At 47.3% G+C, this 16,513-nt stretch overlaps 1 protein-coding gene across 1 annotated transcript; it reads left to right on the top strand.

Moving 5' to 3' along the window:
* The first annotated feature begins 503 nt into the window (after nt 1-503).
* GABPB2 (GA binding protein transcription factor subunit beta 2) lies at nt 504-15,492 on the top strand. Its single transcript, XM_061606065.1, has 9 exons — nt 504-726; nt 1,937-2,076; nt 4,973-5,140; nt 6,524-6,718; nt 7,937-8,087; nt 8,229-8,342; nt 9,402-9,575; nt 10,904-11,049; nt 11,422-15,492. Exons 2-9 carry the CDS (start codon nt 1,969-1,971, stop codon nt 11,701-11,703), a joined length of 1,338 nt encoding a protein of 445 aa, XP_061462049.1. The 5' UTR covers nt 504-726; nt 1,937-1,968; the 3' UTR covers nt 11,704-15,492.
* The last annotated feature ends 1,021 nt before the right edge of the window (nt 15,493-16,513 follow it).

Genomic DNA, 16,513 nt, shown 5'->3' with positions numbered 1-16,513 from the left:
TTTAAGTTATTGGGGCAGGTTTTACCTATCAATAATGTTGCAAAATACACAATTTCCAGTTTCTCACTTTTCACCATAGAGAAACCTATGGATAGAGCGACTCCATCTCCGAGTTCCCATAGAAGCTCAGAGCCCCCACAGCCCCTTTCAATTTTACCACAGAGATCAGAGGGATAGAGCAGCCGAGAAAAAAAATCTGCGGGTTAAGAGATGGCGAGGGATGGAGCGCCCAAAGAAGTCTGCAAGACCAATGGGATGGCGTCCTATAGTACCATAGATACAGCAAGGGATAGAGGGTACGATAAAGTCTTCGGAGCCACCAACGGCCGCTTAGTACTATTGCACTATGGAGATGTCGAGGGATAGAGCAGCACCCTGCTACAGCCGGGAGAGTACCAGTGGGCCATGTCCATGCGACGGCTCTTCCGTTCCTTCCGGAAATCTGTTGTGTGTCATGCTTGTGTGTTCCCCCTTCCTTGCTTCAGCTTTAGACTGAGAGGCACTTCCGGGTCCGCCATTTTGCCTCCCTCCTTCCTTTTGGCGCTGGGGGGAGGGGAGGGATTTGAAAAACAAAACCCATTTTTAAAATATTATTTGTTAATAACTTAATAATGTTTTTTAAAAAAACACCAAGATATTAAAAAAATGGAAAAAGAAAAGATGGTGACAGGAAGTTAAAAAAGAAGAGCCAAGCGCCAAACGTGGCAGCCCCCCCGTCTTTGAGGGGTGAGTCGGGGGTGACATTTATTGGGGGGACAACAAGGCTAGTTCGCTTTATGAGGAGAGGGGTTGGATGTGTGTGTGGGACTTGGGGGGAGGGTAAAAAAGGAGCTTGAAAATTGGAGAAGAGAGACAACCTCACAGGGTTGTTGTGAAGGTAAAAGGGTGGGTGGGTGGAGAGTGAAACTGTCCTGCGCACCTTGGAAAGAAGGACGTGATTGAAATACAGTAAAATAATAAAAAAGAAAGGACTGTGGGAAGGAGCAACCTCACAGGGTTGTTGTGAAGGCGAAAGGGAGGGAAGTTGGGTGGGGGGAGGGAGAAACTATCCTGCACACCTTGAGCTCCGTGGAAGGAAGGATGTGACTGAAATAACACTAAAAATAAATAAATATATATATAGAAGGGCTGTGGGGTGAGACAACCTCACAGGGTTGTTGTGAAGGTAAAATTGAGCCGGTGGGGGGAGAGGGAGAGAAGAAATAACACCTACACCAGTGTTTCCCCAGCCTGTGGGTCACAAACCTTCTAAGTAAACCCCAAATAAATTATTGATTGCCAGCTTGAACAGGTACAACGGATACCTCTTATATTTGAAATGCCTTAACATAAATCGGCTGTGGGGTGGTCCAGCTTTTTCCGCTCGTGCTAAGATCTTGGAGGTCAAGCAGTGGGAAAAGAATCTAGAGCATACGGCAGTGGGGTGGGGGGATCTTGAGCCCAAGTGAGGCCCTCCAAGCCTCTCTATCCGGCCCTCAGGACTCTTCCCCATACCACACCCTCTCCCCCAGGCCACATCCATCAGTGGCCCTCCTTTGCACGCATTTTTGCCTGGCCTGAATGGGTTGGGCTTAAACTCTGAGCATGAGGGTGTAAAGAAACTGGCCAATTGTACAAAGGTAACATTTACATTGGTCGCTCCACTCACTTTTGCCTCCGGCTCCACCCACCACTGGCATGTGGCCCCTGGAAAGTTGCCTGGAAGGGGATGCAGCCCTTGGGTTGAAAAAAAAAATCTCCACCCCTGGCTTGCGGAATTGCAAATGGCAGGCGGGCGATGTTACCGACACCGCCCTCTGTCAAAACCCGCAGGTTTTGTGTTTTTTTTTTTAAATGCGAAATTATCTCTGGGGGAGCCTACTTGAGTATGATGTCCTTACCATAAAGTCACACAAAATTATCTGCTCTCTTCCCTGACCCCCGTCTCAAAATCCAGATTTTTGAAACCATTCGTTCCCATGTATAAAAATGTCACTGGTGGACCTGGGGAAGAGACTGTTAGAGGCAGCTCGCAAAGGCGAAGACGATGAAGTCAGGACACTGATGTCAAGTGGGGCGCCTTTCACTACAGACTGGGTGTGTATGGAGGGGAAGATATTGTGTCCGGTTGGGGGGGCGGGAGAGGAAAGTGTGGGGGGGGCTCTCCAGCTGGGAACATTTTCTTTTTTATTTTCTTTTATTGAATAAAATTTACATACCGCTTGAATGGAAAGACCTCTAAGCCAAAAAACATTAAAATCAGGTAGTAAGACAAAATTTTGTTATAATGGAGGCTGGCGGTTTTAATTGTTTTGCTTTTTATTATACCGTGATTAAGAAATCTGATTTGTTTAATCTGTTATGTTTAAAAATAAGCTTGTTTTAACATGTTTGTTTTTCCATGAAAAGTAGGGAATATTCTGTTTAGTCTATGCATATTACGATTTTTTCTTGTATTTCTTGTACTTAACTTTATATGCAGTGTTTATATTACGTTGATACTAAAGAGGATGTTTTGTTCAGTTAACTGTATTTTATTGATTGTTTTTTGTAGTTGTTGTTTTAAGATGTTTTGACTTGTTGTACACCGCTTAGAGTTTTATTTAAATATAAGCAGTATATAAATGGACTAAATAATAAATAAATAGTAAATAAAATTATCAACAGTTAAAAACAAACAATTAAAAGCATATTTTTTAAAAGCCAGTGCGGTATAGTGCTTAGAGTGTTGGATTAGGACCTGGAAGGCCAGAGTTCAAATCCTCACTCAGCCATGAAGCTCCCTGGCTGACCTTGGGCCAGTCTTACTGCCTCTTATCCTAACCTACCTCACAGGGTTGTTGTGGGGATTAAATGTGGAGGGGGAGAACTATGTTTGCCACCTTGAGCTCCTTGGAGAAAAAGCAGTGAGAGAAATGCAATAAATAAATAAATGAATTAAAATAGCTTCTAGCTAACAAAAATTAAAACAGATCAACGTCATGGCAAGTGAACGACAGAGTGATGGCTTACACATGCCCAGCCAAATAAACAACCATGGATGTGCAAACAGCTATTATATTTGGTTCTCTTTTTCTAAAAGCTACATCCAAATGTTGACAAAAATTTGTCAAGAAATATGGAAAACTAAACAATGGCGCAGAGACTGGAAGAAAGGACAAAGAAAGGACATCCCAGGGAATGCAGTAATTATCAAACTATTGCCTTAATATCCCATGCAAGTAAAGTAATGCGCAAGATTCTACAACAAAGGCTCTTACCATATATGGAGTGAGAAATGCCAGACGTCCAAGCTGGATTTAGAAAGGGAAGAGGCATCAGAGATCATATCGCAAACATATGATGGATAATGGAACAGAGCAAGGAATTTCAGAAGAAAATTGCCCTGTGCTTTATAGATTACTGCAAAGCCTTTGACTGTGTAGATCATGAAAAACTATGGAATGCTTTAAAAGAAATGGGGGTGCCACAGCATCTGATTGTCCTGATGCGCAACCTATACTCTGGACAAGAGGCTACTATAAGGACAGAATATGGAGAAACCAATTGGTTCCCAATCGGAAGGGTTGTGAGACAGGGGTGTATTTTATCACCCTATTTGTTTCATCTGTATGCAGAACATATCATACGGAAAGCGGGATTGGACCAAGATGAAGGAAGTGTGAAAACTGGAGGGAGAAATATCAATAAATTAAGATAAGCAGATGATACCATACTACTAGCAGAAACCAGTAATGATTTGAAACGAATGCTGATGAACGTTAGAGAGGAAAGCACAAAAGCAGGACTACAAAAGCAGGACTACAGCTGAACATCAAGAAGACTAAAGTAATGACAACAGAAGATTTATGTAACTTTAAAGTTGACAATGAAGACATTGAACTTGTCAAGGATTATCAATACCTTGGCACAGTCATTAACCAAAATGGAGACAATAGTCAAGAAATCAGAAGAAGGCTAGGACTGGGGAGGGCAGCTATGGGAGAACTAGAAAATGCAAAGATGTATCCTTGAACGCTGAAGTCAGGCTCATTCAGACCATGGTATTCCCGATCTCTATGTATGGATGTGAAAGTTGGACAGTGAAAAAAGCAGATAAGAGAAAAACCAACTGGTTTGAAACGTGGTGTTGGAGGAGAGTTTTGAGCATACCATGGACTGCGAAAAAGACAAATAGTTGGACGTTAGAACAAATTAAACCAGAGCTGTCACTAGAAGCTAACTTGATGAAATTGAGGTTATCATACTTTGGACACATCGTGAGAAGACGTGATTCACTAGAAAAGACAATAATGCTGGGAAAAACAGAAGGGAGTAGAAAAAGAGGAAGGCCAAACAAGAGATGGATTGATTCCTTAAAGGAAGACACAGACCTGAACTTACAAGATCTGAACAGGGCGGTTCACAACAGATGCTCTTGGAGGTCACTGATTCATAGGGCCGCCATAAGTCGTAATCAACTTGAAGGCACATAACAACAACAAACGTCAGTTTCACATGCTGCCATCCTATGTGCCATCTCAGATGCTGGGCAACGACCCTGAGCACAGGCCATATTGACAGGGGTGATGAGAGCAGGGCCCCAACAGCATCTGGAGGGCTGCAGGTTCCCCATGTCCCTGTTACAGATGACTGTGTGATCAAGTGAAGCTGCTTTTCCCCTCCCCAGGTCCCATGACCTGTGTGTCCCCCCCAAAGTCACAGAGCGCAGGTGCCCCATCGAATGCGAGGGCTGAGGCTGCGTACACACCATATGTTTAAAGCGCTTCCCCTAAAGAATCCTGGGAACTTGTTTGTTAAGGGATGCTGGCAATTGTAGCTCTGTGAGGGGTAAACTACAGTTCCCAGGATTCTTTGCAGGAAGGGTGAGTCACGTGCTCGAAGTCTGCTTGAAATGTATTACTTGCACTAAAGGCAAGCGTGGAGAGTAGCCAGGCGAGGTGGATTTGGCAGTAGAAAGGTTTTAACATTTTTCTGCTTAACGGTCTGGCAGCTGGGGACGTCCCCCCTTCACTTGGCGGCTCAGTACGGCCACTATTCGACAGCAGAAGTTCTGCTCCGGGCGGGAGTGAGCAGAGATGCTCGGACCAAGGTGGACAGGACGCCGCTTCACATGGCAGCTGCTGACGGGCACTCCCACATTGTCGAGCTCCTGATCAGGGTAAGTGAGGGTCTTTTGCAGAGCAGATGAAGCGATGACCACCAGCTTGGGAGCGGCTTGAAAAAATCCCCATCTCTGGCGTTTCCAGGTAGGGCTGGGAAAGATTTCAGATTTCAAACCCAAAGTCTGTCTGAAATCCAGCCATCAGCTCTACTTTGTAAGTGGCAGACCTGGATTGTTCCACCACTGTCCCCACCCAGTATCTCTTCTGATGGTTTTTTAAATACCTTTGAGCTGTAGTTTCATATAAAATATTGCGACAGACAACCTAAAATCACAATAGTGCAATAAAAGCATTAAACACATCAGTAAAAGCTGGCTGGCAGAGAACCTCAGGTTTGAAAGGCCAGCCTAAATAATACCATTTTCAGATGATGTCCGAAAGCAAGCAGGGGCAACTCCTGCCGAAACCCTGTTGGCAAGGCATTCCCCAGGGCAGGGCCTGCCACCCTAAAGGCTCAGTCACTGGTAAGGGCCATCTGGAAGTGGCATGGGAGACCACCAAAAAAGTGTCCCATCAGAAGACCTTGCCTGATCAAAGCTGAGCATAAGGAATCTGATGGATTTGCCCTCCTGCGTACAGGTTTCTTTTGTGAAGGAGGACATCAGTTTTACTTGTTAAATGTAAGCAGTGTGTTTCTACAAACAAGAGCATCAGGCGTTCCTGCAAGTTTATCAAGAAGGCTGTGCCTTCTGTACTGTTCATACACTGGGGATGCACATGAAGATGCTCCCCACAAGCTTAAGCTGTATAAGGGTTCCCTTGAGGGATTCTCCTTGCTCTGTTTTGTAAACGGGATGTGGTTTATCAGCACTGTTTGCACCAGAGGGGGGGACGCGGAGGGGCAGCCTGAAAAAGGATGGATGAAGCAGGCTATGTCCTTGTAACAAACAGTTCAGGAAAGGTGATACACATACTTTTTTCTTACTTGAACTCATCCCTTTGTGGGATCTGAGTAGGGATTAAGGGCTTGTCACTGTGTGAACACAGTCACACTTAACAAACCGGGAATCAAGTTGGGAATAACAGCAGAACGTAAAGCCCAGCATCTATTTTTCCTCTTAAAAGTAGCAATAAAGGTAAGAAGGTATCCACCATTCCTTCTCGCCTGCGGAAGGTTTGCTGTCTCATTTGCCTACACTCCTAACCCTGCTTTCATCTTGGTAGGTAGTTGGCGTACGAGAACAGACTGGTATAGCTATATTACCGTATCTTGACTAAGGAACGGCACCTAGAAAAAGCATTGTACCAGCGTAGAAAGCTGCAGAACGCTTCCTTGATGGCTGGCACAGTTCGTTATCTTTGCACGGGCCCAGAGATGTGGTTCTGCGCTCCTCTTGAAATCAGTTTTGATCAAAACCACTGTCCTTTCTGCTCGTCAGAACGGCGCTGACGTGAACGCCAAGGACATCCTGAAGATGACGGCCTTGCACTGGGCAACCGAGCACAACCACCGCGATGTCGTCGAGTTGCTCATCAAATACGGTGCCGACATCCACGCCTTCAGCAAGTTCGACAAATCCGCCTTCGACATCGCTCTGGACAAAAACAACCCGGAAACCTTGTTGATGCTGCAGGTGGGATATGTAAACACAGCTTTTGGGTCTGGAACAATCAGCAGCGACAATACAACAGGCCTTAATAATGACCTAAAAGGGTATTAAACATCCCTAACACCCCTCAAAAATAGCGGCATTCTTAGCTTGCTGCCTGAAACCCCATTAAAAAAGGAGCTGAGTAAGTTGCCCTTGGGAGGGTGTTCCACAATCTAGGCACCCCACCACCACGAAGGCCTTTTCTTCAGTAGCACATCAGATTGTGGGGGAAATTCGTTTATAGGGGAGAAGGTTGGCCTTAAGAGATTCCGGCCCACCGTCATTTCCTGGAGCCAGTATAATGTCATGCTTGTGCTTAGCAATTCTGGCTTTTATCGGTTTAGTCCTCAAGGTCTGGCACCTAAAAATGGTCTCTTTGGATTGTGGATGTGTGTGTTTTCCCCACACAACCCCTTCCATGCCTCTTAAGAACTGAAGCAGAAGGCACCGTCAAGCCTTGAAAGTGTCATTCCTTTGGCCCAAGGAGGTGATTTTATCTATTTATGTAACTAACAAGATTTATATACTGCTTCATCAACAAAAACCTCTAAGCTGTTTACATAAAACAGTATAAAACAATTCGTTAGAAAAATACCTATATAAAGTTTAAAGGTTAAAAACAACTTGTCATAACATTTATCCAAATGTAAATAAAACCAGCAATTTGAAAACAGATATACATGATAAAGTTACATGTTAACATTTCCTGGTTAGGCTTACCTACACAAAATGTTTTCAGCAGGCGCCAATAATGGTACTGCAAGGGCGTCTGCCTAATACCAATGGACAGGGAGTTCCAAAGTGCAGGTGCTACTGCATTGAAGGATCAGTTCCTTGCAAGTGCAGAACAAACGATTACGTGGCATTTGTAAAAACTGCCAGTTCTGCAGATCGAAGCGGGCGAGTGATCGCTGATGGGGCAAGGTGATCCTGTAAGTAAACTGATCCTAAGCAGCTGGGGACTTGGTATTCCTTGAATTTGGCCAGGTAACAAATTGGCAACCAGTGCAGGTCTCGGAAGAGGGTCTTGCTCCTGTCAGAAATTACACTGCAGCATTCAGCGCTTACGGGCAGTTCCTGGATCAAGGATTCGCCAGCAACATAGGTTGGCAAGAAGTGGCTGGAATTGGCAGCGGGAGGGCTGCTTTTGGCAAGTTTGAGAAGGAATATCTGCCTGAGGCGTGGTATTCTTTTCCTCAGGAGGCGATGCAAAACCAGGTCAATACCAACCCCGAGAGAGCGAACTCAGTCTCGAGCTCTGTGACCGTCGGCCAGCCGTTCATTCTGACCTCGGGAGACATGCTGAGTCTGGCCAGCATCGTCTCCTCGGCAAGCGCCAAAACGACCTCAGGTAGGATTCTTCCTCCCAAACGTCGTTGATGGCACAGGACTTTTGGGTGTGGCGCGTTTCCCTTCTTTAACACAGAATAATAATTTCAAAAAAGACTCTCCTTCTGGGAAGTTTCTGTGAAAGTTCTTTGTTCCCTCGCAGGCGATTCCCACATTTCCACTGTGCAGCTTCCAAACTCAACAACCTCAGTGCTTGCCACACTGGCAGCCATCGCAGAAGCCTCTGGCCCGCTTTCCAACTCAAACAGAACCCCAGGTAGGTCAAAAGGGATCTTGGTATTAGGGGCGGAAATAAGGGTGGGTTGAGTAGGGCAATCCAGGGCATCATCCTATGTGAGCTCTCTTGAAATTGATGGGAAGAAAGCTAATGATCCGGCAAGAACTCTGTTCGTTCTCCAGAAACCGCCCGTCTACCCAGATCGTGACCAGAGAGTAACCAGTGTTAGTTGTCCCCCGTGTTACAGAGGCCCAACTGACCTCCACTAGAAGTGTTCAGAACACTGTTGTGCCCCGATAATTCAGAAAAGGGGAACAAGCAAGGCCTTGTGTTTTCTCTGCCACCATGAGGTCTAGAAACTTCATTTTTCAAAAACAACTGAGATTCTCAAGCCCATTTCAACAAATGTAAAAAAATCACAGCTATGTGTGGGTTGCTAGAACTCATACCAAACACCCAGCACTGTGTTGGTTCTGGTGCCCCACAAAGCCTTTAATAATAATAATAATAATAATTTAGATTTTCCCACCCTTTGTCAGGTCTCAGAGTGGGCTACAACAATTTAAAATTCAATATCAAAAACAGTTTAAAACAAATTGCAGCCCCAAAGCCCCATTTTAAGGATATATATACAGACCAATTACAATCCAAGTGGCCAAATTTCTGAACTTGGCTATGGAGACTAGATCTCGTAAGTGCGTGTCTTGCCCCTAAGTTCTGTCCGCAGCTGTTAATATGTTTTATTGTTAATTCCTTGTATATAGTGGTTTTAATGTATCGCAATGGTCGGTTGACCAAGCAATAAAGATACTATTTGATTTATATATTAATTTTAATTGTGACTCCTGCACTTTTAATGAAAGTTTGGGTGCTTTTTTATTTTGCAATGGTCAATGGACAAACACAATCAATGCTATTCTATTCTAACTACAGTTGTCAGGATGGGATGGGGTGGGGGTTCCTTTAAACATATATCTCCGGCATCAAAAGTCAGGGTAAAGAGGTGCAGCCCCTGAGCTCTTTCCTCCCTGGTTAAATACATTTAAAAGATGGTTGGGGAACCCCAGAAGTTGAGAGCCTTTCCTTGTTTGTTTGCAGGATCAGAGGAAATCGTGGAAACCAATCACCTCAATTCCCCCCTCCAGTCAATAGTCAGCTCTGGGGGCCGGCGCATTGTTACAATTGTGACGGATGGCATCCCTCTGGGCAACCTCCAGGCGGCTATCCCGAGCGGCCAGCCCTTCCTCGTGAGGATGCAGAACAGGCAGCAAGGTAAGGGGGACTCCGAGGTGAGGCCCTGCAAACCGATTCCTCCTTTTGGGGAGGCTAGGGCAGCTTAAAGCAGAAGGGCAGGAACGGGAGAGACCTCCGGGAGAGGGGGGCTTCAGACGGACATCAGCTCCCTGAATCAACATCATCATCATCATCCCTGCCTGTTGGCCAAGCTGGCTGGGTTGTTGGGGGGACAGAGTCCAACAATGCCTAGAGGGCGCAAGGTTGGCGAAGGCTGGTGTAGGCTGCTGTGGCCCCTCCAGATGTTGCTTGACCCCAGCTCCCATCATCCTCCCTGGCTGTTGGCCATGCTGGGAGCTGGGAGTCCAGATTACAGTTGCCAAAGCTCTTGAGGTTCTTCTACCCTGTGTTGGGAGAATCAACCGTGGAGATTGGGTAGGGAAATTCTCTTCAGAGGCAGCAATGCAAGCTTCTCCCTAAAGTACCGATATGAATTCTAACTGAGCCCCGTGGGAAAGTTCTGCTTATTTAACTAGTCAATGTAAGTAAGCTGAACTGTCTGTGTTTTCAGTCAGGGTTTATATCTAGGAATCTGCTTACCGAAAACGTTTCCACAAAGAGAGGCCCCCCCCTTACACGTATGAGTCAGGCCGCGGGTCCATCGAGCCCAGCGTTGTTCATGCTGGCCGGCCACAGCTTTTGGGGCTTCAGGCAGTGAGTCTCTCCCAGCCCTACTCGGAGAGGCCAGCGGGGATTGAACTTGGGACCTTCTGCGTGCAGAACCGATGCTCTGCGGCTGAGCTATGACTGTGTTTACCGTGCTTGCAGAACCCAGCCTTAAGGGAGCAAATAGGCGGAAAATGAGCTTCTTCTGCAAACTTTCCATTCCTTCTGTGCATGCTGCCTAGCATTTCACTCTGGAGCGGCTACCCTCAAAGAATGCCTCTCCGTTTAAGATGACTTTTCATATGTAACACACACGCACACACATCTATAGAGATGTAGGCGGCCTGACAAATCAACATTTGGTATAAATAAAGGTTAAAAAAAACACAACAGTTGAATGTGCCACTGGTGCTTAGCAATTTCCCATTTGTGATAGTTCTGTATCCTAGGCCAGGGAGGGCGAACATCTGCGGTCCTCTGGATGTTGTTGCTTTCCCAACTCACATCATACCCGCTTACCGTTGGCTGTGTTGGCAGTGGGGCTGCCGGGGATTGAAGCCCAGCATCCTGTCCCAGACACACTGGATACGTTCCTCCCTGTGCCAAAATTTCTCTACTAATCCCCTATTTGTTTAAATATCTTTCTCTTTGTCTGTCTGTCTCTCCCTCCGTCCCTCCCCCCACTTTTTTTTAACTCGCAGTTTTAACTGTACCTGCTGGTCAGGTTGCAGAAGAGACTGTCATGGAGGAACAAGGCGACAGCGATCACCATATAACAGAAGAAGGAGAACCTGCTGCCAAGAAAATAAAAGTGGAACAAGTTGCAGATGACTTGGAAGAAAGCAAGGTAATAAAAATAAAATAAAGCTGCTTTTGAGTACTCGTACCCTAGAGTCTTAAGAAAGGGAAGGAACTACTGCTGGCCTGGGCTCCTGCTGGGAGGGTGGGATATAAATCAAATAATAAATAAATAAACTAGGCAGCCCCTCCTGCCCGAAAGCTTTTCTTGTATGGAAGTTTGCTAGTGACAAGGGAGGAGGAAGGGCTTCTGTGCTTTCCCCCGCAACTCATGAGGTCTAGCAACCTGCCATTTCCTCCCCTGGCTACCAACTGGGCCCTTTGCGCAGCCTGCTCTTGTCCATCCCCTCTCTTTCGAGGGAGCCCCTTCCCCAACTACCCCTAGCAGCCCGCAGCCAAAGCCGTGGTTTGCTTCCCATAGGACAACAGAGAAAGAGAGATTTTGCAGCAGCAGATCCAGGAGGCTAGTCGCAAAGCTCAGGAATACCGAAGCCAGCTGAGGAAGAAGGAGCTGGAGGCTGAGCGGTACCGACAGAAGCTGGAAGCCATGGCCAGGCAGCAAGGCGGTGGGGCAGAAGGCGAGGAGGAGGAGGAAGGCGAGGAGGTAAACTCGGTCAATGTGTCATCAGAAGAAACCATCAGCTCCGTGGCGGACACGGAGCTCCTGACCGACATCGCAGTGGAGACCGTGACAACGTCGTAACCTTCAGGTCACTATTTTGCCTCCTTTCTAAAAAGGAAAAAATAAACTTGCCCAAGAAAGGCAGAGCAGTGAAGGAAGGCATGCTCTCGGGCCGCTACACAACTCCCGCAAACTCTGGGCAAAAGTCCTTTTGTGTGGGGCAATTTCTAGGGCGGGCTCCTCCTCCAGCACCCCCTTTCCTAGTTTCCTCTTTCGAGAACAGGGCTTTAAAACACAATCTTTTTTTAAAAAACGTTTTTATAATCTCTCTCGCCATTCATGAGGTAGCCTTACCATCGCGGCGTCCCCTCTGGCATGCGATGGGGACACCGCCTTAGGCAGCTCTGTTGCTCGGGCTGCACCTTGAGGGGCCTCACCACACGTGGGAAACAGGAGCAGAGCCACAGGACACCTCCCTCCACCACCACCCCCAAAAAACGGTCCTGCTGCACGTGGTTGTGGAGGGCTCCTCATCCAGATGGATAGGGAGCGCCTGCCGTTTGGCTTTCCTGCCCGTAAGGCGTTGCCAGGCAGGATCGCCAGCCAGCCTCCTAACACGCAGGGAGCGATTTTAACATACTTTCATGGAAGCACTGTGCTGATTCGCCCAAGTGCCCTGGAGGGAAAGTCAGAGAAATCTCTGCATTTCTCCTCCTTTAAAAATTCTCTTCATGGGCAAGCGGTGACCAGGGGCGCCTAGGAGTTGTAGTTCGGCAGTATCTGGCAGGCTGAAGGTTCCGCACACCTGCCTTTGAGACTCCCACATCTGCTCTGGTGGAGCTATAGACTCTTTTTTTGGTGGAGATTTTCTTTTCCCCTTATGCGCTCCCCCCCCAAATAAAAAATGTCAGCATTTCACATTTCATTTCCCTTTCAGCCAAAGAGAAACAACACTGACTTTAAAAAAGGCAGCAGGGCCCTCCACAGTGCCACTGGGTTGCCAGCCTTTCCCAGCGGTGGGCCCCTCTCTCCCCCTGCCTGGGTCGCAGCTCAGAAGCAGAGCACCTCTTTTCCGTCCAGAAAGCCCCGGCTTTGTCCGCAGTTAAAAGAGGCACTGAGGTACCCCTGGCTATGAAGGTGCCTCGTTCCTCCCGTGAGGGGGGGGGGGAGAGAGAGAGTCAGACTGCTGGGCAGAGCAGACAATCCTGACCCTGCTGGAAAGCTCCTTTACTCGTAAGCAAGGGGTGGAAGAAGGAGGGCGCGTTGTGTGCGTGTAGAAAGTAGCCTACTGTGCAAAGGTAGCGTTTGTTTCCTTTGCTCCGCCCACTTTTGCATCTGGCCCCGCCCACCACTGGCACGTGGCCCTTGGAAGGCTGCCCGGAAGGGAACGTGGCCCCTGGGCTGAAAGAGGGCTCTCCACCCGAGATGCAAGCTTACCAGCCTACGCCTTGAGATGCAACTTCCAGGCACCAACAGAACTGCCGGCACGGGCGAGAGCCGCTCTCAGCATCACTGTTGCGTGGACTCTGATTTAGCACTTGCTCAGGTAAGGCCAGGGAGCCTTGCTCTGGCTGGGACTGAAGGGACTCGAAGATGATCTCCCCAGTTGCTCTGGCTGGACTCATCCCTGACGCCTTCCTCGGACCTCTGGGGACCCCCGTCTGCCCCTATCCTGCAATGCTTTATTCTGCCTAGAAAATAATATGCAGCTCTTAATCATGTGGCTAACATTTTATTTTTGGATGGGGAGAACACTGATCTTCCTCTAGTAAATCTAGGGGAAATGGGATTTCTGAACCTGTTTTCCTTGTCCTGGGAAGGCGCCCATGCAGCTTTGCAGGTTTAATTTCAAATGGTGCATTTATTTATATTCTCTGTAGCACTCTAGATATTTTTAATATAAATGTATGTATATATAGCTGAACACAGTCCTGTTTTTAGGGTTTGCTCTGCACCCATGAGGACTAGAACCACCTTTAAAAACAAACAAACTTGTAGTATATATGACAATTCAGGTTTACATCTTGGCGCCTTGTAACCGGTTTGGTGGGCGCAGCACTTGGTGCCTTAGGGGGTCAACCAGTGGCCCTCCAGATGTTGCCAGACTTCCAGCTCCCATAGTCATCCCTGACCATTGGCCATGCTGGCTGTCGGGGCTGCAGGGTGTTGAGAGTCCAACAGCACATAGTGGTGGCCAGAGGCTCCTGACCCTCCCAAGCCATAGGGCTCTTACAAAAGAAAAGTGGGATCTATATGGGCACAAGCTGCAACGTTGCCCCCTTGTTCCCGTCACCAGTTCCCCTCGATAACAAATCCTCGATTTAACTTCAACTTCCCGGGTGCTTCGCTTTGGCTGCTGAAATAGCACCCTGCACATTTCAACTCCTGTCGATGTCCCTGACCATTGGCCGGTCTGCCTGGGGCTGATGGGACTCCCAGTAACCTCTGGCAGGCACCACCTTGGCTACCCCTACTTTAAAGCTTGAACAACGTGGGCCGTTGCTCAGAGGGCAGCACATCTGTGCTCTAGATGGAGCGGGGAAAGACCTCTCTGCCTGAAAGCCCTGGAGAGCTGCTGCAAGTCAGCGTGGACAGTCCTGAGCTAGACTGTCCAAGGGTCTGACTCCGTACAAAGCAGCTTCCTCGGTCCCTAAGTTTTTCAAGGGACAGCTTGGAAGCCCTGAGATGGAACGTTGCAGGCCTATCTACGAGAAGGGCTTGGCGGGGCAGGTTTCAACACAACTATCCCTAAAGTTTTTAACCTTTTAGGTTCAATTTCTCAGCGAGGCCTTCCCCACGGCCTCAAGCCAGAGATAGGCTCTTTTAATGTGCTGCTGAATCGCTGGCGCAAACTGTGGGATTCTCCAGTTCTTCCAAGAGAGGAAGAAACATCAGATATGCAAAGGTTCCTGAGCGCACGCAACACAGGTGCTTCCTCCCTTATAAGAAATGGAGAAGTCCTTTAAGCGCGAGGAAGGCTGGAGCAGATTAGCCATAACCCCTGACTGAAGGTAGTTTCACCCTGACTTTGCTAGGCTGGCCAAGGAATCAGCGCACTGGTGGCACAGGAGGTAAGGTGGCAGAGTTTGATTGCGGGACACCCAACCTGCAGCCTCTACACATTCATAATTTGCCATGTATGGCCCGTACCCATTTTTTCTGAGGGGGAGAAGTGTGTGTGTGTGTGTGTGTGTGTTGGGGGGGGCAGTATTCAAATCCACATCCTACTTTGGCAAAGAAGTTAATCGTAACTGCTTTTAGAGGTCTTTTTTTATTAAGCGGTGTATAAATGCTTTTAAATACGTGAAAAAAAGTAAAAACAAAACACCGCCCAGTTTTATGAAGAAATCTTCCCATTCAGGAAGGCCAAGCATGTATAAATCTTGTTCCTGCATTAAAAGAAGCAAACCCTATTTATTTAATGTGCAATTAATTGCCTTTTTTTAAAAAAAGTCTTGCTGCTGCATTCTTTTACTTTTTAGCAGTGATTTCGTAACGACATTCAAAGAACCAAAGCGAGTGCCTTTGCGTACACCTTGTGCCTTACTGATCCCTGGAAAGGATCTGAGAAAGAGAGGAAAAGGGTCAACAATGTCCTTTTTTGTCTCTCATCAACAGCGGTGTTGCCCAGGCGGTCTTTCACAGCCCTGAAGGGGTTATAATCCAGAGGACTCTCTCGGAGGCCGCTGTTCCAAGTGCCTCTTGATTTGTAGAGGATTTTTTTATTTTTTTAAAAATAGCTTTTTAAAGGGAGGGAAAGGTATATTTTATATTTTAGGGTCTTTTGCCCAAAACGTTCAGTTGATAATGTATACGATTTCTCTCTCTCTTTTTTGTACTGTGGTTTGGTAAATAAAAATGCGAAAGTCATATGCTTGCTGTTGCTGTTGTTTTTTCCGTGCTGGCAAACTCTGCACAGGCTACTCCTTTATCAAGCTGCAAGTGACCCATTGTCATGAGGGCTGGGGGGAAGTCTCATGAGTTGAGCCTTACATATTGCAGGGGGTGGGGGGTCCTGCTGGTGGAAGACAAGAGCCTACAACCCTCGTAGGTAAGCTCCGTATTTGGTGACTGAGGCGGTGGCCGTGCTGAAAGTTCTTAATCTAGCACAGGGATGGGGACCTTGCAGCCCTCCGGATATTGCCAGATCCCCAACTTGCATCATCCCTGGCCGTGTAATAACAGGGACTGTAACAGCAGTCCGGTAATAACATTCCTCTTTCAACAAGGCTTTCAAGCAGGTACCTTTATTCCAGCCTGAATCTACTGGAATTGTTTTTAAGGGGTGTGTGTGTGTTTTAAAGATGTTTTGAAGATTTTTCAGTGTTTGTTTGCCACCCTGAGCTCCTTTTGGGAGGAAGGGCAGGATGTAAATTTAATAATAAACAACCTCTGGAGAGCTACAGGTTCGTCCCCCCGCCCTGCCACTGACTGGCAACTTTTGGGACAGGGAGGGTGATGGAAGGCCCCAGGGGCCCTATGGGGAAATAATACACATGTCTTCATTTCCGTACAAGGCCTATAATTTCTCATAACACAAAGGGGGAAGATGGAGGCAGGGGTACAGTTAGTACTTACCTCGGTTACACGTACTTGGAACTGGATAATGCATCCTTGTTTCCCCTTCTCCTTAGCTTGGCCCAAAAGTAGTACGAGTTTCAACACCGCCATACACACGCAACTCCTCTCCCCATCTACATTTCTTTACGTCCTAGGCAAAAATCGAGAATTTAAGGGATCACTTAAAATTTAAACCATGAGGGCTAGAATCTTGCTTTCGTGTTTAGCTGAAGGGCTGTAAGCTCAGTGGGAGAGCACCTGCTTTGCTCGCAGACGGTCCCAGCTTCATTCTCCAATGGCATCTCCAGGTAAGGCTGGGAACGCCCCCGCA

The sequence above is a fragment of the Rhineura floridana genome, chromosome 22 (genome assembly GCF_030035675.1).
Source record: "Rhineura floridana isolate rRhiFlo1 chromosome 22, rRhiFlo1.hap2, whole genome shotgun sequence".
In the NCBI taxonomy this organism is placed as follows: domain Eukaryota; kingdom Metazoa; phylum Chordata; class Lepidosauria; order Squamata; family Rhineuridae; genus Rhineura; species Rhineura floridana.
This window is presented reverse-complemented; position numbering and strand designations above follow the sequence as displayed.

Coding starts and splice junctions, on each gene's coding strand:
- GABPB2 (XM_061606065.1), top strand. CDS start 1,969: ATGTCACTGGTGGACCTGGGGAAGAGACTGTTAGAGGCAGCTCGCAAA. Junction 6,719..7,936: donor AAACCTTGTTGATGCTGCAG/GTGGGATATGTA, acceptor TCTTTTCCTCAG/GAGGCGATGCAAAACCAGGT. Junction 11,050..11,421: donor ATGACTTGGAAGAAAGCAAG/GTAATAAAAATA, acceptor TGCTTCCCATAG/GACAACAGAGAAAGAGAGAT.